Raw genomic sequence first — 23,073 nt, 5'->3', positions numbered from 1 at the left:
CCTGTGGGAAGGCAAACTGGTGCAGCAAAGAGATCAGCTAAAAAGCAAGTACAGAAACTCTTCTACTTGTAAAATTTTACTTGATCAAGTTTCAGTATAAAACAAAAGCACGCTCACTCTGTTTCAAAGTAGTTATAGTCAATGGTGCTCACTATCATTTGGCCATCTCATTTTTTCAGTGCATAGAGTGCTCCATAAATATTAACTTCATTATGGCTGTTGAATACAAAAGCAATTCCACATGTTGAAAATACAAATAAAAAGGGTTTGATTCCAATGGAAACAAATGAACTTAAAAAAATACCATCTCCAAAGTAAAAAAATTCACAAGCAAATGGTGACTGTTGAATGGTCATGTGTGATGAACCTATGAATGATCCTGAGGTTAATAAGTGAATCGTGCAAAACATGGCAGACATGGAAAATTAAAGTGTATACTTAGATGATTTAGCCTGGAAACCAAATGCCAACGGGTCCACTGTTAATTTAAAAGAAGGGCACCAGTTTGAAAAGTTACAGTACGGTGAAAAGTGCTAAAAATGAGATTTTCGTCACTCATCAGAAGCTTATGGTTCATAAATTCAAGATCTGTGAATATACTCAGAGTGCGGAGTGTGTGGTCAGGTCTGTAGGTCCCCTGGCTACTGATAATGTTACTCCTATCAGGTACTTCTTCTTCTCATGTCTTTTCACATTTAATTTTTACTATTATTAGCTCTATTTAACCAATGACTATAAAATGGAGGTACAGAGAAATTAAGTAATTTTCCTAAAGTCACAAAAAATTAAATGTCCAGGTAGTAGGCTATAGAGTGGCACTCTTTTCTTTTTAAATATTTATTTATTTTGCTGCACCAGGTATTACATTAGTAGCAGCATGTGGAATTTTGGGTTGCCAGGACACACTACTGCCCACTAGGGAGCTCCCTATGCCACCTGGAAATATTACCAGGGGATGGGGGGGAACAGGCCTCAATAGAATTTCAATAAACATAAAAGTGGTCTCATTTGGTAAAAAAATATGTCTTGGTCCTATATTTACATGGAGAAAAAGGTACAGAATCTATGATAGCACAGATAAAGAGGGTATACTTAAAGTTTCTAAAGACTGATTCCTATTGGCTACAAATCTATACAGGGACTGCAGGCAGGACAAAACTGCTTCCTAGTCTCTTTGGAATTAAATAGGATTCTAGAAGTTCTTTTAATAATAGTATGTACATATATACATTAACTCCAGGTAAGCTGATTAGGATATGGGGCAGAATAGAAGCAGTAAGGGTAGGCAGTGAATGCTGAGGGAGGTATTTCAAAGGAAAGAGAAGTAGAGAAGAGGAAACCAGAGAAGGCTGGACAACTAATGGAAAGTGGTTGTGTTCTTATAGATTCTTCATATTGGACAAATAGGCAGAGTTTAGAAAGCAAGCATGTCGAGCATGAAGACCATGGATTGCTGAAAACACAGGGCAAGTAACCCATTGAGTGTCAGAATCTGCAAGATGAATGACATGTAAGCACAAGATGGCCCTTTGGCAGGATGCCCCCTGGAAGGACACAGCTCAGCTTTGCAACTCAATAGGGAACACAGAAACCCTGGTCAGGAAGAAACTCAGTTTGAAAGTCCACTTCTGCAACTTGACGGGGTTTGTTGCTCACACTTAGCGTCTTGATTTTTTTGACCTTTGTTGTCCAGACTCCTTTAATACCTGAGCTCTGTCGTAACGAAACTCAGAAGAGTCAACATTCTGAGGATGGACTGAGCTGGAAGGAGACAGGTTGGATGTAAGTAGTACCCCTTAGAATTACTTTGCATTTCATTCTAATTTTTTTGAGAGGTCAGCAAATTAACCTTTTCCCTTTAGGGAAATAATTACTAGCACTCTAATAGCAATGTTTAGTAGTCTAACATGGGAAAGCTTTTTAATTATTTAAAATGTAAGAATCAGTATAAGCAGAAAACTTTATATTAATCTATCACTCACACTTAGGATACTCTCTCATTACTCTTAGACTTGGGAATCACACATATCTTTGAAAGCAGGAACTCCTATACCCAGGATATCCTATATCCAGAATGAATAATAACTGGATATTCATTCCTCTACATTAGAGCAGATACTTAAGAATGGATACAGCAATAAACTTATTCCTGTAATTCTTAATGATTTTTTCAAGGACCAAAATATTCACTTGGTCTTTAGCTCTATTCAAGGCATTAACTTCTTGGCTTCTTAAAGGTCACTACTGTCCAGGGCTTCCCAGGTGACTCAGTGATAAAGAATCTGCCTGCAATATGGGAGACCCAGGTTTGATCCCTGGGTTGGGAAGATCCCCTGAAGGGAATGGCAACCCACTCCAGTCTTCTTGCCTGGGAAATCTCATGGACAGAGGAGCCTGGGAGACTATAGTCCATGGCATCGCAAAAGACTTAGTGACTAAACAACAGTGACAACAATGTCCAGAACAAACAAATAATAATCAGGGGTTACATGGCAGTAAAATACATTTTAAAGAGTTAAAATAGGTACAAAATGTGGGAAAATACAGAAGGAAAATTAAAAAAAAAAATACAGTCTTCTTAGTTCTAAGAGGGTTACAGCACAATATGAGTATAAGATCAGCAGAGTACTCTTAATGGAACTACCTAACTATTTTTATCCTAAAATTTCTAAGGGCAAGAATAATTTTGAATTTTGCTGGCAAAGCATAAGATAAAATGAATACAGAAGATTCAACCTTTTATACCTTTTTAAAAAGGCCATAAAAGGGCAATTTTTTCCTGGAAGGGTATAAAAACGATTGATACGTTACTCACATTTTCTAAATTTAAGCACTCTAGATGAATAAAATGCTAAGCAAGCTACTACTTGTATTTCCAGAATGGGAAAAACTACTAATTTTTGAAGTTTACTGTGATTCTTGCTGGAAACATAGAAGAAATGCAGGAATTAGCACCAGAGCAAAGATAAACTGGCCTTGAGGTTCACCATTTTATAAGTCATTGCTATCAGCCTTGATTCAGTTTTTAGTATAACACATCTTCTGAGAGTATTCCAGTCTTGGTGTCCTCTGTCAAGGGTGACATCCTGAAATAAACCTAATATTCAGACTATGTTTAAGGGAGGAATAAAGAGTTTGACGGACTATGTTCTGGATATTATATTTCTATCACTGCAGCTTAAGATTAAATCACCCAACTTGTTTCAATCTGTTTGTTGTTGTTTAGTTGCTAAGTCATATCCGACTCTTGCGACCCCATGAACTGCAGCCAGCCAGGCTCCTTTGTCCATGGATTTCCCAGGCAGGAATACTGGAGTGGGTTGCCATTTTTTTCTCTTCCCGACCCAGGGATCAAAACTGTGTCTCTTTTATTGGCAGTGGATTCTTTACCACTGTGCCATCAGGGAAGTCCCATATGGGTCTGTTAATTAACGCTGCTCATCTGCTAAGTGACTGGCTTTTGCACAACAGATGCACAGTATCTTCAAATCCATGCCTTAGCAAAAGTACAAATAATTAACATGATCTCAGGTCTCCAAAATCCCTGAGGATGGTGACTGCACCCATAAAATTAAAAGAGGCTTGCTCTTTGGAAGGAAAGCCATGACAAACCTAGAGAGCTTATTAAAAAGTAGAGACATCACTTTGCTGACAAAGGTTTGTACAGTCAAAGCTATGGCTTTTCCAGTATTCAAGTAAGGATGCAAGAGTTGGACAATAAAGAAGGCTGAAAGCCAAAGAATTGATGCTTTCAAATTGTGGTGCTGAAGAAGACTCTTGAGAGTTCCTCGGACCACAGGAGATCAAATCAGTCAATCTTATAGGAAATCAACCCTGAATATTCATTGGAAGGACTGATGCTGAAGCTCCAATACTCTGGCCACCTGATACAAAGAGCTGACTCACTGGAAAAGACCCTGATACTGGGAAAGATTGAAGGCAGAAGGAGAAGGAGCCAAATGATGTGATGGTTAGACAGCAACACTAACTCAATGGACATGAATCTGAGCAAACTCTGGGAGAGAGTAGTGGACAGGGAAGCCTGGAATGCAGCAGTCCAAGAGGTCACAAAGAATCAGACATGACTTAATGAACAACACACTGAATAATTACTGTCAAAGTTTAAAAAAAATTATTCTCAAAGTTAACAGAGTAGAAAAGAAAATGTCAAATGTTTGAATGCAACTTGTTTTTTACCTTCAGCAGAGCTGGCCTGCCTGCTCACTTGAGTAGATGATCACTTCTGCCATCTACACACTGCATACTCTGTCACATTACACCCTGTTCTGTCTATGGTACTGCTACATTTAATGTTCTGCTGTTGACTTTATTAAGAACATACAATTATAAGATATAATAATCTTGCTATAAACATAATTGTTCAGTAAACATTTGACATTTATAACACATGAAATGTTATGATTAGGTAAATGCTTCACATAAAATATATTATTGTATAAAAAGTTATAGTAGATTTAATTATGCAGCATATAATATTACATATAAAAGTATATAAACATTATAATACTACCATTATATCTTTGCTAAAATTAACAGGGAATGCTCTACTCCAAAAGCTCAAGTGTTTCAAAAATAAACTCTCTGAAGGCAGGCAATGTTTGTATAGTCATTGTTTATAAACTAAACGAAACTGGTATGTTTTTGTTTTTGAAATGTACTCTGTTTTGTATTCTCCACTCACCTCACTTTCTTCATTTGAAGCACAGTTCCTTGTGTTCATACTAAGTTCTGTTTTTATATTTTGAAATCCTAAAAACTAATGTGGTGTTGTTTCCTGAACTAATTTTTTTTTTTGTTTAATATACTGTCTTGTATTCTCCACTCACTTTCTTCGAAGGACAGTTCCTTGGGTTCACACAAAGTTGTGTTTTTATATTTTGAAATCCTAAAAACTATAAAATTCATAAACTTTCCTTCCCCCTGACATTTGCAACATGAATAAAAGATACTGTATTACTCAAAAGAACTGGTGAAATTCTTTTTCATAAGTTTAGCAAGAGGTCCAGGTATTTAACTGAATAATTAAAAATAACATTAAAATAACAAGAAAGGTACAAAGAACCACTTGTACCTGTTGTTTTATTCGTGTAACTTTTCTATATTTAAAAAACAACTGTGAACTGCTATCAAATAATTATAGTTTAATGCACGGTACTGGATGCTTGGGGCTGGTGCACTGGGACGACCCAGAGGGAGGGTAGGGGAGGGAGGAGGGAGGAGGGTTCAGGATGGGGAACGCGGGTATACCTGTGGCGGATTCATTTCGATATTTGGCAAAACTAATACAATACTGTAAAGTTTAAAAATAAAATTAAATTAAAAAAAAATTATAGTTTAAGCTTCATTTCCTTTCAGACTTTTTTTGGGTAAGATCTGAAAATTCTAGGACAATAAAAGTATTACTAAACCAAGATGTTCTTCCAGGGAAACTTCAATATACCATATTGTAGTATTCAACCTAAAACTGGATAAAACTAAAGCTATTTTACTACAGTGCTTCATGCTATTGTAAAATGTTGCTCAATAATTTGTAAGCAAATTATTGCAACTTAGAAATAATATCTCCTAGGGACTTTCCTGGCAGTCCAGTGATTAAGATTTCACCTTCCAAGACAGGGGGCATGGGTTCAACCCCTGGTCAGAGAGCTAAGATCCCAAATGCCTCACAACCAAAAAATCAGAACATAAGCAATATGTAACGAATTCAATACAGACTTTAAAAATGGTCCACATTTTAATTTTTTTAAAAAATTAAAAAAAAAAAGGAAAATATCTCCTACTTTAAAAGGCCTACAACTAAATTATTAGTTTTAAAAGACTTATAGGATGCTGGGCCATTGAGGACAAGAATAGGAACTGTAAAATGAAAAAACACAAAAACAAGAAAGGGTGATGATTTTAATAAAATAAAAATTCTGACAGAACATAGGAAGAATAACAGGTAACAGCTACTATTTTCTATACTCTGGTAATTCAATTAATATGAATACGTATTAGGAAAGAAACTTCCTAAGTAGATAACTCTCTTTCTCTGCTTTCTGAAACATCAGCCTTGTCTGACAAAGATTTGAAGTCAAATATAAAGAAGATTCAAGACTGGGCTAACCTGAGAGCTTTTAGCTACAGATGTTATAAGGTAGGAACATTCAGCAGCTGTATCATTGGTGAACTGGGAATAACTTATTAAATTTCATAAATAAAAACTTTCTAGCTCAGAAAGCACTTGTTCTAACATCTGCACCTATTAGCAACCAGAAAGTCTTAAATTTCAGGGTAGTTTCTGCTTAACCATTAAACAAAGCCAATCTCATTCTTTTATTCTTTGCAATGTCACAACTCTGAGCCATGAACCTGAAAAGAAGTAAACAGTTACATTTCTGAACAGTCTGGGGAAAATAAAAGGTTGGGACTTTAATAGAAACAAGGTAGGAAACAAGTTAAACAGGAAAAGCATGACTATATGCAGTTTAAGTGCTCTCCTTTCTTGGGGGTAGCTCTGTAAATTAGTACAATCCTTTCTGAAAGCAATCTGTCAGAAAGTTTTCAGAGTCATTAAATTCTTTATGACCTTTGATAGAGTAATTCCAATTCTAGAAATCTATGCCAAAGAAATAATCTCAGAAATTTAAAAAAGGGCTAAATATATATTAAATTGTTCCTTGCAACATAATCCAGACTAGGGAGAACCCATTGGGAAAAAGCCCAATGGTATGTTTAAGAACATTACAATATAGCCAGAGGATGGAAACTTTACTATATAGGTATTAAAATAATAACTATGAAAAAAATGTATTCTATACAATGTTAAATAGAAAAGGCAGGACACACAGTTACTTATAATCCAAATGCAAATACAATTATTTTTAAAGGTATACACAGAGTATAAATGAAATAAATTATAATATTATTAGTTACTAGGAATACAAGGTTAGTGGGTGATTTTTGTAATCTATCTGCTCTTTTTCCAATTTTTATAAATATTTAATGTAATTTACATAATGTATTAACAGAATTTATGAAAACAAAAAAATGATTTGGAAGTAATTAAGAGCAATGAGGACATAATCAAATTACATCTAGAAATATTCTTTTTTAAAAAAATTGAAGTACAGTTGATTTATGATGTTAAGTTTCAGGTGTCCAGCAAAATGATTCAGTTATATATGTATATATGTGTGTGTGTATATATAGATATATACATATATATATATATTCTTTTCTAGATTCTTTTCCATTATAGGTGAGTGCACCTAGAATTATTCTGATTCAAATACATATAGATTATATAGTAAAATTCAAAATAGATACATATTAAAAATCAAATATATTTAATATGTATAAGTCAATCTGATCTAAAAAATGTTTCATTCTATGTAGGAGATGAACAATAAATTAGCCATTTTACAAACTTAGACATTCAAAACAGAACAGGAGGCATTTAACTTAGGCATTTTAAAAAAAGAATATTAAAATAGCCTTCCTACTTTCTTATATACAATTAAATTACTTACAATTTCTGTGATAAAATTTCATGATTTATGTATGAAATCATGTAAAAAATTCTAAAGAAAGCAAGCATACAAAAAATAACACTTTATCCAATCATTCTTTTCCATTATACAACCATTAGATATATACTTTTTGCTAACTCCCATTTTCTCGTGACATTTCCTATAGCATAAGAACCAGCAAAAGGATAAAAACATATCTCTTAGCAAAGATTTGAGGAAAAGGAAGATGAAAATGACCAGAATGCTAGAAATAGAAATAAATTATCTGAGGCCTAAGAACCCAAGCTATATTATTAATCATAAATTACTAATTTCCATAAAAATTCATATGAATAAACAAAACTAAGTACTTAGTATTACTCACAACTAAGTAAAGAAAAATATTAAATCATTTACCTCTCACCAGACATTGTAACTAGGTTTTTTATAAATTCATGATCAACCTTAACGTGGTCATTATTTACCACAGGATTTACTACATTAAGAACATACTACAGGTGCACTTATCACATGTCTATCTTCTCAATTCTATGGTAAGTTGAGACAGGAATATTTTTAAAATTAATTTTATTAGAGTATAGTTGTTGTACAGTGTTGTGTTAGTTTCTGCTATATAGCAAAGTGAATCAGCTATACATAAATATATAGCCGATATATACATGTATCTCCCCTCTTTTTTGGATTTCCTTCCTATTTACCACAGAGCATTGAGTAGAGTTCCATGTGCTATACAGTAGGTTCTCATTAGTTACCTGATTTATACATATTTAGTGTATGTGTCAATCCCATTTTCCTAATTTACCCTACCCCTCCTTTCCTGTCCATATGTCCATATGTATCCATATATCCATTCTCTACTTCTGCATCTCTATTTCTGCTTTACAAATAAGTTCACCTGCATTGTTTTTCTATATTCCACATATAAATAGTATTATACGATAATTGTTGTTCCTGTTCTAATTTACTTCACTCTATACGACAGTCTCTAGGTCTCTCCACATCTCTGTAAACTGCATCATTTCATTCCTTTTATGGCTGGGTAATATTCAGTAGTATATATGTGCCTCATCTTTATACATTCTTCTGTGGATGGACGTTTAGGTGGTTTCCATGTCTTGGCTGTTGTAAACAGTGCTACAGTGAACACTAAGGTGCATGTGTCCTTTGGAATTATGGTTTTCTCCAGGTATATGCCTAGGAGTGGGATTGCTGGGTCACATGGTAGTTCTACTTTTTAGTTTAAGGACCCTCCATACTTCTCTCCATAGTGGCTGTATCAATTTACATTCCCACCAACAGTGAAAGAGGGTTCCCTTTCCTCTACACCATCTCCAGCATTTACTGTTTGTGAATTTTTTGATGGTGGTCATTCTAAATGGTGTGAGGTGATACCTCACTGTAGTTTTGATTTACATTTCTCTAATAATTGGTGATGCTGAACACCTTTTCATGTGTTTGTTGGCCATCTATCTGTATGTCTTCTTTGAAGAAGTATCTATTTAGGTCTTCTCATTTTTGATTGGGTTGTTTTTTTGATATCAAGCTGCATGAGCTGTTAGATTAATCCTTTGTTGCTTCATCTGCAAATATTTTCTCCAGTTCTGAGGGTTGTCTTTTCATTTTGTTTATGGTTTATCTTGCTGTGCAAAGGCTTCTAAGTTTCATTAAATCCGAATTGTTTCTCTTTGTTTCATTACTCTAGGAGGTGGGTCAAAAAAGATCTTGCTGTGATTTATCTCATAGCCTGTTCTGCCTATGTTTTCTTCTAAGAATTTTTTAGTTATCTAGCCTTACATATAGATATTTAATCCATTTTGAACTTATTTTTGTGTATGGTGTTAGGGAATGTTCTAATTGCATTCTTTTACATGTACCTGTCCAGTTTCCCAGCACCACTTATTGAAGAGACTGTCTTTTCTCCATTGCATATTCTTGCCTCCTTTGTCACAGATTAGGTGACCACAGATGCATGGGTTATTTCTGAGCTTTCTATCTTGTTCCATTCATCTATATTTCTGTTTTTGTGCTAGTATCATGCAGCCTTGATTACTGTAGCTTTGTAGTATAGCGTAACGTCAGGGAGCCTGATTGCTCCAGCTCTGCTTTACTTTCTCAAGACTGCCTCGGCCGGGCTTCCCTGATGGTCCAGTGGTTAAGAATCCACCTTGCAATGAAACGAATATCACCAGTTTGGTCCCTGATCCAGGAAGATCCCACATGCTGCTGTGCAACTGAGCCCATCTGCCACAACTACTGAACCTGTGTGCCTAGAGCCTGCGCTCCACAACAAGCAAGGCCACCACAGTGAGAAGCCCAAGCACTGCCGCAGACAGTTCCCGCTGGAAGCAGCTAGAGAAGTCCGAGTGCAGCAGCAAGGACCCACCACAGCCAAAATATAAAATAAATCTTTTTTAAAAAAAGGACTGCATTGGCTATTTGAGGTCTTTTGTGTTTCTATACAAATTGTAAAAATTTTTGGTCCTAATTCTGTGAAAAACGTCCTTGGTGATTTGACAGGCATTACACTGAATCTGCAGATTGCTTTGGGTGGTATAGTCAATTTCACAATCCAATTCTTCCAATCCAAGAACATGGTATTTTTCTCCATCTGCTTGTGTCATCTTTGATTTCTTTCATGAATAACTTAGTCTTTTGAAAGTGAAAGTTGTTCAGTCATGTCCAACTCTTTGAAGATAGCTCTTTTGCCTCCTTAGGTAGGTTTACTCCTAGGTATTTTATTCTTTTTTTGTTGTTGCATGGTAAATGGTATAGTTTCCTTAATTTCTCTTTCCGATCTTTCATTGTTAGTGTGTAAGAATGTAAGAGATTTCTGAGTATTAATTTTGTATCCTACAACTTTACCAAATTCATTGATGAGCTCTGCTGCTGCTGCTAAGTCGCTTCAGTCGTGTCCGACTCTGTGCGACCCCATAGACGGCAGCCCACCAGGCTCCCCCATCCCTGGGATTCTCCAGGCAAGAACACTGGAGTAGGGTGCCATTTCCTTCTCCAATGTATGAAAGTGAAAAGTCAAAGTGAAGTCGCTCAGTCTTCTATTGGCATCTTTAGGACTTTTTATGTATAGTATCAGGCCATCTGCAAAAAGTGAGAGTTTTACTTCTTCTTTTCCAAACTGGATTCCTTTTATTTTTCTTCTCTGATTGCTGTTGCTACAAATTCCACAACTATGTTGAATGAAAGTAGTGAGACTGGATATACTTGTCTTGTTCCTGATCTTAGAGGAAATGCTTTCACCACTGAGAATGTCTGCTGTGGTTTTGTCATATATGCCCTTTATTATACTGAAATAGGTTCCCTATATGCTCACTTTCTGGAGAGTTTTTTTTTTTTTTTTATCATAAATGGATGATGAATTCTGTCAAAAGCTTTTTCTGCATCTACTGAGAAGAATATATGTTTTTTATTCAATTTGTTAATATGGTGTATCACATTGATTCGTTTGCAGGCACTGAATAATCCTTGTACTCCTGGGATAAATCCCACTTGATCATTATTATGATCCTTTTAACATGTTGTTAGGTTTGGTTTGCTAGTATTTTGTTAAGGATTTTTGCATCTATGTTTATCAGTGATATTGCCCTGTAATTTTCTTTTTTTGTGGTATCTTTGTCTGGTTTTGGTATCAGAGTGATGGTGGCCTCGTACAATGAGGTTGGGAGTATTTATCCCTCTGCAATTTTTTGGAATTGTTTGAGAAGGATAGGTGTTAGCTCGTCTCTAAATGTTTGACAGAATTCACCTATAAAGCCATCTGGTTCTGAACTTTTGTTTCCTGGAAGATTTTTAATCACAGTTTCAATTCCATTACTTGTGACTGCTTATGCCTATGTGTGTGCTCTGTTATGTAGAGCCTTTGTGACCCCATGGACTGTAGCCCACAGGGCTCTTCTGTCCATGGGATTTTTCAGGCAAGAATACAGGACCAGGTTGCCATTTTCTCCTCCAGGGGATCTTCCTGACCCAGGGATCGAATCCGGGTCTCTTATGTCTCTTGAATTGGCAGGCGGATTCTTTACCATTATCATCACCCGGGAAGCCCCTACTTGTGATTCGTCTGTCCAGATTTTCCCATCGCTTCATGTTGTCTCTGCATAGCCAACAGCAGTCCTCTCCCTAGAGTCACTTTCCTAACCCCATGTTTTAGCATTCGGCCCCACCAGCATTGGCAGCTTCTGCTCTCATGCTGGGGTGCCCAGGGTAGATTCTGGAGGAGGCTTTGGCATGGACGGGCCACATGGGCCTCAAGTGTGGTCAAAGGAGACTTTGGTGGTGGCAGTGCTCAGGATCCTGGAACCTGCAAGAGTGGGCAGAGGAGGCCTTGGCTTGAGCAGCAGATGAGCCTGCTCAGTTGGGAAGGAATATTTTTATTTACTCCCATCCTTCTTGGCACAAGGTACATATCAGGTGTTTAATACAAGCTGAATGAATTTAATTCATTACAGTTAGGGTGACTGTACATTCCAAATTGTCTAGGATAGTTCTGGTTTGCTTGTGGTATCAGCATATTGAAAACAGTGTACCCTTTTGCTTTCAAAGTGTCCTGATCTGGGTAATAAATTACCTGAAAATACTAGAGCACATTAAGTTAAAATTCTTAAAAAATGTCATTAAAATTTCCAGAAAGTAAAGAATGAATGAGCTAAGGTGCTAAGCACTGTCAAATAAAGCAGCAGAGGTGAAAAGAGCAGGTGAAGAGCAGAAGCAGGCAGCTCCACAGAACACTGAGCCACCTCATCACTTTTGCTGCTTGCTGATCCCAAGAAAGAGCAAGTCCTACATTTAGAGATTCTTCCAAAAGCTAATTTCCCATTTATAAGAGCAATAAAAGGGCTCTCATTTCAACTAGGTATACAAGGAATTCAGAAGGCTTATACTATACCAAGCATTACACCTTCTATAGCTCCATACTGACTAAAGAAAAACTGCAATGAATCTGTACATCCAAAATCACGTTTTAAGAGAGCATCCATTTATATTTTTAATGATATGATTGGGATACACTTCATCTTAATCTTCTCTTTCCACAAAAGAAAGACTTTATAAGACAAACTTTCAGGAAAAACAATAAGCCATTAATAAGGTTTCACTGGACTCTGAAATTAATTTATTGATATATAAATACATTTAATTCAAACACTCATTTTGTTACAGACTGAACTGTGTCACCCCTAAGACTCCTATGTTAAAGTCTGAACTGCCAGTACCTCAGAATGTGGCTGAATTTTGAGACAAGATCTTTAAAGAGGCAACTAAATTAAAATGAAGTCTCATGGGTGGGCCCTATCTAATGTGATGGGTGTCCCAATAAGGAGAGATCAGGACACAGATACACAGAGTGAGGACCATGAGAAGATACAGATAGAAGACAGCCATCTACAAACCAAAGAAAGGGGCCTCAGAAGAAACCAACTCTGCTAACACCTTAATTTTAGATTTTTAGAGAAAATAAACCTATGTTATAAATCCACATAACTCAGCCAACCAATATTTTCAAGTATCTACTTCATATTACAAAATCATGCATGGTGGGAAAAAACCCCTTTAAAGGGAAAGAATGGTCACTGGATTTTTGTAAAACAGGGAACAAAAGTTCACTGATGCGGTTTCAGATCCCATTTGCAACTAACCTTTAAGAAACCACCACTTGTTGAGTTCTGGCATTATATCAAAGAAGAATCTTCACAATTATCCGAAAAAAGTTATGGAAATACTCCTCTCTTTTCAAATTACACATTGGTGTACTGCTGGATTGTCTTCATATTGTCAAACAAAGCAACACGTTACAAAAGGCTGAGTGCACAGATGTCAGAATCCAGGTACTCCTTTATAAGCCAATCTTTAAAAAGTTTGCAAAACTGTAAAGCAATACCATTCTTCTTACTGATGTTCTTGTTTTGGAAAATGCATTTTTAGTAAAATTATGTTATTGATGTAAAGATGCCATGGATTTACTACTTTCATATGCAAGTAAATGAAGAAGTTTTTAAACAATTTCTCAGTTTTAATTTCCAATACAGTAAATATCAGTAGCTATAGCCTATATAAACATAAGTCCTTGTTATGGGATGAATTGCATCCTTTCCAAACTCATTTGCTGAAGTCCTAACCCTCAAATGTGACTGTATTTGGAAGCCAGGCTGTAACTCATAAGGATGGGACCCTAATCCCATAGGACTAGGGTCCTTATAAAGAAGAGGGAGACACCAGAGTACCTCACTTTCTCCGAGAGCACACACAGGAAATGTCATGTGAGGACACAGTGAGAAGGCACCACCGGCAAGTCAGGAAGAAAGGTCTTATCAGAAAACTACACCACCAGCCCCTGACCTTGGACTTCTAGCCTCTAGACTGTGAGAAACTAAGTATCTATTATTTAAGCCACTCAGCCTATGGTATTTTGTTATGGTAGCTGCCTGAGTAGACTAATACATATAATCCCTGATATTGTTAAAAGTTTACAAGGGGTCCTGAGACCAAAAAATCTGAAAATCACTGAATTAGATAATAATCATTTGGCTGTGTAAATTAAACATTCGTAAACAATTTCTTACTTCATAGTGACAACTTGGAAAAGTCATCACAATTCTCAGTAGATATCCAAAGTAGAAAAAGGGAGAAAATTAAGGTCAACCCTAAATAAACCTTTTTTAACTTGATATACACAACTGTATAATATCTGAAAGCATATGAAAATGGGGAAACACACTGTAAAATAATTAACATAGGCTGCAAAGGCACCTATTTTCACTTTCAGGAAACCAGACCTGTCAATCTGTTTGGCCTGGCACAGGCTAACTCCTTGACTACTTGTTAAGTCTATTAACTTTTTAAATATAAAATCAGATCTAAAACAAAAGAGGAAACCTTCAGTTTTGCTTAATGAGAAACAAAAAACCACAGAATTGTAAGAAAACATGAAGAAATCAAGAAGTACACTGACAAACACACCAAGTGCAATTTTTTTAACTACACAAAACTCATTAAGAATATAGGGAATAATAGTAAACTCTATTTCAGTTTATGTGAAAATCAAAGATTTTGCTTTCCAAGTAACTGTACTTGATAAGGTAAAAATGGTATCAAAGTTGTAGAACTCACCTAAGAATGAAAAAAAAAATTAACTGAATTACAGTTGATTTACAATGCTGTGTTAATTTTAGGTGATAGATTACTTTCTATTAGTTTATTAGAAGATATTGAATATAGTTCTTTGCCCTTATTGTTCATTTGTATATTTAAGAATGAACAGTTTAATAGTTATGGGCCCTTAAGTAATTATTAATTAATAAAAGCATTTAAATGAGTGGGGAAAATGCATTTACCTTAGCAAGTTTCTGAATCTCATAGATGCAAAAATGTTGTTGGGGTGCTTCTTAGTAACATATAAATTGTGCATTCAAGTACTACAGTTTCATGTATAGTAGCATTTCATCTAAAACATCAGGCAAAAATGCTAATTTCTAAGGCTCCGATGCTATGAACAGCATTCAAAATTACATTTTAATAAATTTCATTTCATATAACTTTGTATGGAAAGAAAACACAAATTCAACTTGAGCTAACTTTTCTCTTGGTTCAATGTTTGTACAGAAAAATAATTATGCAGTCCGTCTGGAAAAATATAATCAATCCACAGGCATGCAAGTATCAATTTTATCTTGTGAGAATTTCTCCATGTTCCAGTTCTTTCCTTATTACATGCTGCAAAAAGCAGTAATAATTTTTATAGCCAAATATCACTTCATAAGATACCAGGTGGCCTTCAATATTTACCATATAAGTCATGCATGAAATTTAAACATTACAAAAAATGACTTACCAGTTGACACTCCTGAAATATGCACATTTTCAGAATGTTCTGCAAGAGCACGATTTCCTAAAATTAAACATAATGAATAAACTAATTTCCAAGATAAAATTTAAAAAAATTTTTCAGATTCTCCCTCTAACAGAAAAACAGGTACTTAGAGCTACTTATAATATTCAGAAACTAAATTAAAGTCTCATAATAATCTTCAAAACAATACTATAAAGCCCCAAATCATAATCTTAGTAATAACAACAAAATGTTTTGGAAATCACAACAAGGTAGTGTAATGTAAAGGCCAAATATATAGATGTGATTAATACAAGAAAGAATTTTCTATCAAGTGAACAGTCAAAAGAGAACTTAGTACTATTACTAGAAAAGGGACAATCATAAAGTTTTTAGAACAGCATTTCTCTAAAATCATGCTTAATCAGTTCACAATGTGCTCATTGCTATAGTCACACATGTTGGTACCTAAAAAAAAAAAGGTCTTGCATTGCACTGTCTTCTAAATCTGTCAACATTTTCTTATCAACAACTCTGTCTTTAGGGGCTTCCCCTGTGGCTCAAATGGTAAAGAATCCGCCTGCAATGCAGGAGACCTGGGTTCTATCCCTGGGTTGGGAAGATCCCCTGGACAAGAAAAAGGGTACCCACTCCAATATTCTGGCCTGGAGAATTCCATGGACTGTATAATCCATGGGGTCACAAAGAGTTGGACAAGACTGAGCAACCTTCAATCAATCAATCGTCTTTAGAGTAGAGACATAATATTATCCTATATTGGTAGCCCCTGATTTTCTATACCTCCTACCACAAAGTGGGCACATGGAAGCATTCAAATAACTGAAATTAGTTACCAAGTGTCAGCTAGAAAAACAGTGTTTAAAAAAGACTCCTTTTAAAGTAGAAACTATTTACTACTTTAAATGAGTAAACAGTGTCCCTCAGGTATTATTCTTAAAAATTTAATTTAGCAGTATTATGAAAGATTTCCATCTACCTCTACTTTTCTTGTACAAGTTGCTCATGTTTAGTTCCAAAGTTTTGTCTTTGTCTATGCATTAGGTCAATTTCCAGCTGATAAAGCATTCTCCCTAATGCAGGGCACATTCAGAAGAAGCTAGGTGGGAGAAACTTCAATGGCAAAAGCAGAATTCTCTTTGCGGGTTCAAAGAATGAAGATAATAGCAAATATTATAATTAATAGTTTATCTTTTAAACCACCACATTTCTGTGGTTGCTTGATTACTGCTTAGCATCCCCCAAGGCACTAAGGGGGATCTTCACGACCCAGATAATCACGATGTTGTGATCACTCACCTAGAGCCAGACATCCTGGAATGTGAAGTCAAGTGGGCCTTAGAAAGCATCACTACGAACAAAGCTAGTGGATGTGATGGAATTCCAGTTGAGTTATTTCAAATCCTGGAAGATGATGCTGTGAAAGTGCTAAACTCAATATGCCAGCAAATTTAGAAAACTCAGCAATGGCCACAGGACTGGAAAAGGTCAGTTTTCATTCCAATCCCAAAGAAAGGCAATGCCAAAGAATGCTTAAACTACTGCACAAGCTATGCTCAAAATTCTCCAAACCAGGCTTCAACAATACGTGAACTGTGAACTTCCAGATATTCAAGCTAGTTTTAGAAAAGGCAGAGGAACCAGAGATCAAATTGCCAACAACCGCTGGATCATCGAAAAAGCAAGATAGTTCCAGAAAAACATCTACTTCTGCTTTACTGACTATGCCAAAGCCTTTGACTATGTGGATCACAACAAACTGTGGACAATTCTGAAAGAGATGGGAATACCAGACCACCTGACCTGCCTCTTGAGAAACCTATATGCAGGTCAGGAAGCAACAGTTCGAACTGGACATGGAACAACAGACTGGCTCCAAATAGGAATAGGAGTACGTCAAGGCTGTATATTATCACCCTGCTTATTTAACTTATATGCAGAGTACATCATGAGAAATGCTGGGCTGGAGGCAGCACAAGCTGGAATCAAGACTGCTGGGAGAAATATCAATAACCTCAGATATGCAGATGACACCACCCTTTTGGCAGAAAGTGAAGAAGAACTAAAGAGTCTCTTGATGAACGTGAAAGAGGAAAGTGAAAAAGTTGGCTTAGAACTCAGCATTCAGAAAACCAAGATCATGGCATCTGGTCTGGTCACTTCATGGCAAATAGACGGGGAAACAGTGAGAGACTTTATTTTTTTGGGCTCCAAAATCACGGCAGATGGTGATTGCAGCTATGAAATTAAAAGATGCTTACTCCTTGGAAGGAAAGTTATGACCAACCTAGATAGCATATTCAAAAGCAGAGACATTACTTTGCCAACAAAGGTTCGTCTAGTCAAGGCTATGGTTTTTCCTGTGGTCATGTATGGATGTGAGAGTTGGACTGTGAAGAAGGCTGAGCACCAAAGAATTGATGCTTTTGAACTGTGGTGTTGGAGAAGACTCTTGAGAGTCCCGTGGACTGCAAGGAGATCAAACCAGTCAATTCTAAAGGAAATCAACCCTGAATATTCACTGGAAGGACTGATGCTAAAGGCCCAATACTTTGGCCATTTGATGCAAAGAGCTGACTCAATGGAAAAGACCCTGATGCTGGGAAAGACTGAAGGCAAAAAGAGAAGGGGGAGCAGATAATTAGATGGTTAAATGGCATCACCAACTCAACGGATGTGAGCTTGAGCAAACTCCAGGAGATAGTGAGGACAGAGAAGCCTGTTATGCTACACTCCACGGGGCTGCAAAGAGTGAGACGTGATCTAGCAAATGAACAACAACAGTGCCAGACACACAGCACTGAACAGAAATTCATTTTTATAGCTATGTATAATATATTTTTATTACTGAAGAAGAATAGTGATAAAACAACCTTCTTAGTTCAACTACAGCCTTCAAAATGAAAAGAGATATTATATTTCCCTCCATTAAAAATGATCCAGTGGAAATGGTGGCATAGGTGTGTAAGTTGTATTTAGTACACAAATAAATCGGATCAGTTATTTATATAAGTATTGAACATTAGTACCACAGAAGCCACATTTTTCCCAGCAATATTAAATGATACAGACACAGAAATGAAACTACTAGAAAGCTCCTACATTATTTCTTTAATGTGTACAACTTATGAAAATTGGTAGCATAAACAAAACAGTAAATAAGAAAGAGATTCAATAAACAACTAACTACATTTGCTAAAGGTCAGTATAAATTGCCTAAATCTTTGCTATGTATAAGAAGATCAGCAATACTGGCATTACAGGGAACTTATTATTAGAAAGGCAGAGTCTCAGGCCCTACCCCAGATTACTGAATGAGAATTTACATTTTAACAAGATCATTCCCCTGCTCCAGTGATTTGAATGCACATTAATATTTGAGAAGTAGGGTTTAAACCTTCTACTTCTAAAGTAGCTACAACTCCAAATTAAAGCTGTGTAATCTATGACCCTAAGATTCAAATACCCTTAAGGTAGAATATTAAATTATCCTCAGGAGAGTCTTAATATTAGATATATTTTATACATTAAATTTTTATTCTAATTCAGTAAACAGAATAAAGACAAGCAGAAGGAAAACAGTAACAATGTAGTATTCAAGACTGTGGGTTCTGGACTAGATTGCCAGGATTCTAACACCAGCTCCAATATTTACTTGCTGTGCAATTTAGGGCAAGTTACGTAACCTCTTTGTGTCTTAATTTCATCTTTAAAACAGAGCAGATAATACCTATCTTACAGGGTTTAGGAGAATTCTTTTAGTAGAAAAAAAGAGAATTTAATCTATACCCCCATTAGCATGTAAATGAACAAATTAAAAACAGCCTTACAATAAAATATTCAATAAACCAAATTAACTCTGTATGTGGTGGTGGTTTAGTCGCTAAGTCATGTCCAACTCTTGGGACTCCATGGACAGTAGCCTGCCAGGCTCCTCTGTCCATGGGATTCTCCAGGCAAGAATATTGAAGCGGGTTGCCATTTCCTTCTCCAGGGGATCTTCCAAACCAGAAATCAAACCTGGGTTTCCTGCATTGCAGGCAGATTCTTTACCAACTGAGCTACAACGGAAGCCTAATTCTACAGGTACTCTCATGAAACGATACACCCACTAAGTTAAATATGCTTCAGAATAACATTAGAATATGATCTAATTTTAATTTTTATATAGTTAATGCATATGTTTATATAAGCATAAGATACATGAATGCATGTGTGTGTATATATATATACACGTATACATATATATGTGTGTGTGTCTAAGGGTATACACAAACTGAAATTAAAGAGGAAGACCTGCTTTGTATACTTCAGCATTGACCGAATTTACTACAACAGGCACAGATTCCTTTTAAAAAAACTTATTAATATTATCAAAAAAATAGAAGAGAATACATATAGTTCATTTCCCATCATTCTAAATAAACAAATCTTATAAATATTGTATGAAATATTATAATTTCAGAAGTATTATTGATTTTCAAAACCAACATAACAATACTTTTAAGTCATAAAACATGATACTACCAACTTCCCATAAATTTACTCTAATTTAAAAATAATCCTATTTAAAAGCTAAAAAAAGATTATAATTTCTGGTAACATCAAATAACTAGCCCTTTTTTGAGGATTACATTATACTAGATATTTCCTACTCTAAGGATCACATGAAATAAGTGGGCTGCTTAATTGAGGTATACTTGCCATTTTTACAAAAATGCCACTTACAAAACACACCTTATAAGCTGAGAGCACTGCCCCAAATTGCTTTGTTAGTACAAAGTTCATTATATTTCCCCTAATGCCCAGCCCCCAATACCCAAGACAAGAAAACCCCATACATTTGAGGTCGTACACACACTACCTCCTCATTGCAACTACAGTGCGACCATGCAAGATATTCTCACGTAAGTCACCCTTTAAAGTTGCTATATACTGCAATAATACACAGTCTGGTAAACCATTACTTCTATAGCCATACATTGTATACGTATGTGTGCACATGCTCTGTCATGTCCAACTCTGTGCGATCCCATGGACTGTAGCCCGCCAGGCTCCTCTGTCCATGGAATTTTCCAGAGAATACTGGAGTGGGTTGCCATTTCCTCCTCCAGGGGCTATTCCTGACCCACCGATTGAACTGGTGTCTCTTGCACCTCCTGCATTGGCAGGTGGATTCTTTATTACTGGGCCACCTAGCAACTGACTAATTATTAGTTAGTGGACCAGCTAATTAGCTAGAACTTCTAGAAAACAAGAAAAAGTTTTATCATCACTTAAGGAAATAATTTTTAAGACTTAATTTTTTTTCATTCCTATGTGAACCGTGAACTTCCTGATATTCAAGCTGGTATTAGAAAAGGCAGAGGAACCAGACATCAAATTGCCAACATCCGCTGGATCATGGAAAAAGCAAGAGAGTTCCAGAAAGGCATCTATTTCTGCTTTATTGACTATGCAAAAGCCTTTGACTGTGTGGATCACAATAAACTGTGGGAAATTCTGAAAGAGATGGGAATACCAGACCACCCGATCTGCCTCTTGAGAAATTTGTATGCAGGTCAGGAAGCAACAGTTAGAACTGGACATGGAACAACAGACTGGTTCCAAATAGGAAAAGGAGTTCGTCAAGGCTGTATACTGTCACCCTGCTTATTTAACTTATATGCCGAGTACATCATGAGAAACGCTGGACTGGAAGAAACACAAGCTGGAATCAAGATTGCTGGGAGAAATATCAATAACCTCAGATATGTAGATGACATCACCCATATGGCAGAAAGTGAAGAGGAACTAAAAAGCCTTTCACTTTGATGAAAGTGAAAGTGGAGAGTGAAAAAGTTGGCTTAAAGTTCAACATTTAGAAAACGAAGATCATGGCATCCGGTCCCATCACTTCATGGGAAATAGATGGGGAAACAGTGGAAACAGTGTCAGACTTTATTTTTCTGGGCTCCAAAATCACTACAGATGGTGACTGCAGCCATGAAATTAAAAGACGCTTACTCCTTGGAAAGAAAGTTATGACCAACCTAGATAGCATATTCAAAAGCAGAGACATTACTTTGCCAACAAAGGTTCGTCTAGTCAAGGCTGTGGTTTTTCCTGTGGTCATGTATGGATGTGAGAGGTGGACTGTGAAGAAGGCTGAGCGCCGAAGAATTGATACTTTTGAACTGTGGTGTTGGAGAAGACTGTTGAGAGTCCCTTGGACTGCAAGAAGATCCAACCAGTTCATTCTGAAGGAGATCAGCCCTGGGATTTCTTTGGAAGGAATGATGCTGAAGCTGAAACTCCAGTACTTTGGCCACCTCATGAGAAGAGTTGACTCACTGGAAAAGACTCTGATGCTGGGAGGGATTGGGGGCAAGAGGAGAAGGGGACGACAGAGGATGAGATGGCTGGATGGCATCATTGACTCGATGGACATGAGTCTGAGTGAACTCCGGGAGTTGGTGATGGACAGGGAGGCCTGGCGTGCTGCGATTCATGGGGTCATAAAGAGTCTGACATGACTGAGCGACTGATCTGATCTGATTGACCAAATTCCAAAGACAATTGGTCCCACTTATAATTCTTCTTACCAAGGTAAAATATGGTTCTGTAATGTCTGCAATACGAGAGAGAATCTTCTAAAAGAGACACGTACTGTTTTAGGAAAAAAGACCACAGGGTGATGAATTTGAGCTCTGGAATCAGACTCTGTGGAATCAAACCTTAGTTTTACTATTTATTTTATTCATGAACCTTAATTACACAATTTCTCCTAAGATTTACTCACCTGCATAAACAGAATATTATCATTTAGAGAATGTCTTAATTTATGGTCTCTCCATCCTTGTTGCTTTGTATCTTTCTTCCTGTTTATTCTTATTCTTTTAAGAACTAAAGTTCTTTAAAAAAATAGCTAATAAATACTGCTAAGATGTGATAGATACATGCCAGACACACCTTAAGGACCTCACAAGGCTTCCCTCAACTTATCCTTAAAAAAAGCACTTCACTTTAAGGCAAGAAAACCAGCTTATAGCAAGTAATTGGATGGATTAAAAATTCAAATTCAAAGTCATTAAAAAGTTTGTGCTCCTTACTTAAAAAACAAAAAGAATGTGGACGTGAATATACCTACTTGCAAAAGAAACAGTACTTAATTTCTTAACTTTCAGAATTAAAACCCACCTGCCACAACTACTCCAATTTGTATGGAAGATCACTGGTTTAAAAGTTTATGAGTAGCAGTTACAAGTCACTTATATGATCAGCATCCTACAATCTTGTTTTCACTGTGCAGTGAGAAGAAGTATCAAACATGAAAATATGTACATACATATATATGTATACATCCAAAGCAAACATCATTTCTATTCTACCTAAAGAAAAATTTCAAAATTGTAAATAGGGCTTACCAAACTCTCCAAAGTATGAGCCTTCCCAACTACTCCAAAAGTTTCCTCTCTTATGATTCACTTTTCCACTCTATCTCTTCTTTCCAGAAATATTAGATTTCACTTAGAAAAGAGTCAGTTGTGTCTTTTGCCTTTGGACTTTAACATATTATTTTTTTAGGAAGGTAGCTCCTGATTCCCTCATACTAGGTTAGGTCATTCTGTTAACAGGCTCCCATAGTACTGTCCGGAGAAGGCAATGGCACCCCACTCCAGTACTGTTGCCTGGAAAATCCCATGG

General features: G+C 36.3%; 1 protein-coding gene across 2 annotated transcripts in view; it reads right to left on the bottom strand.

Annotated features, from left to right (window-relative positions):
- LRP12 (LDL receptor related protein 12) overlaps positions 1 to 23,073 on the bottom strand; it is a 90,275-nt gene that overhangs the window by 35,555 nt on the left and 31,647 nt on the right. The window contains exon 2 of one of the 2 annotated variants that reach the window (XM_019973842.2): positions 15,373 to 15,429. The exons of the other annotated variant lie outside the window; for it this stretch is intronic. Within the exon in view, the coding sequence (XP_019829401.2) occupies positions 15,373 to 15,429 (57 nt within the window). The remainder of the gene's footprint in view (positions 1 to 15,372; positions 15,430 to 23,073) is intronic. 2 annotated transcript variants of the gene reach the window in all.

Source organism: Bos indicus, chromosome 14 (genome assembly GCF_029378745.1).
Source record: "Bos indicus isolate NIAB-ARS_2022 breed Sahiwal x Tharparkar chromosome 14, NIAB-ARS_B.indTharparkar_mat_pri_1.0, whole genome shotgun sequence".
In the NCBI taxonomy this organism is placed as follows: domain Eukaryota; kingdom Metazoa; phylum Chordata; class Mammalia; order Artiodactyla; family Bovidae; genus Bos; species Bos indicus.
This window is presented reverse-complemented; position numbering and strand designations above follow the sequence as displayed.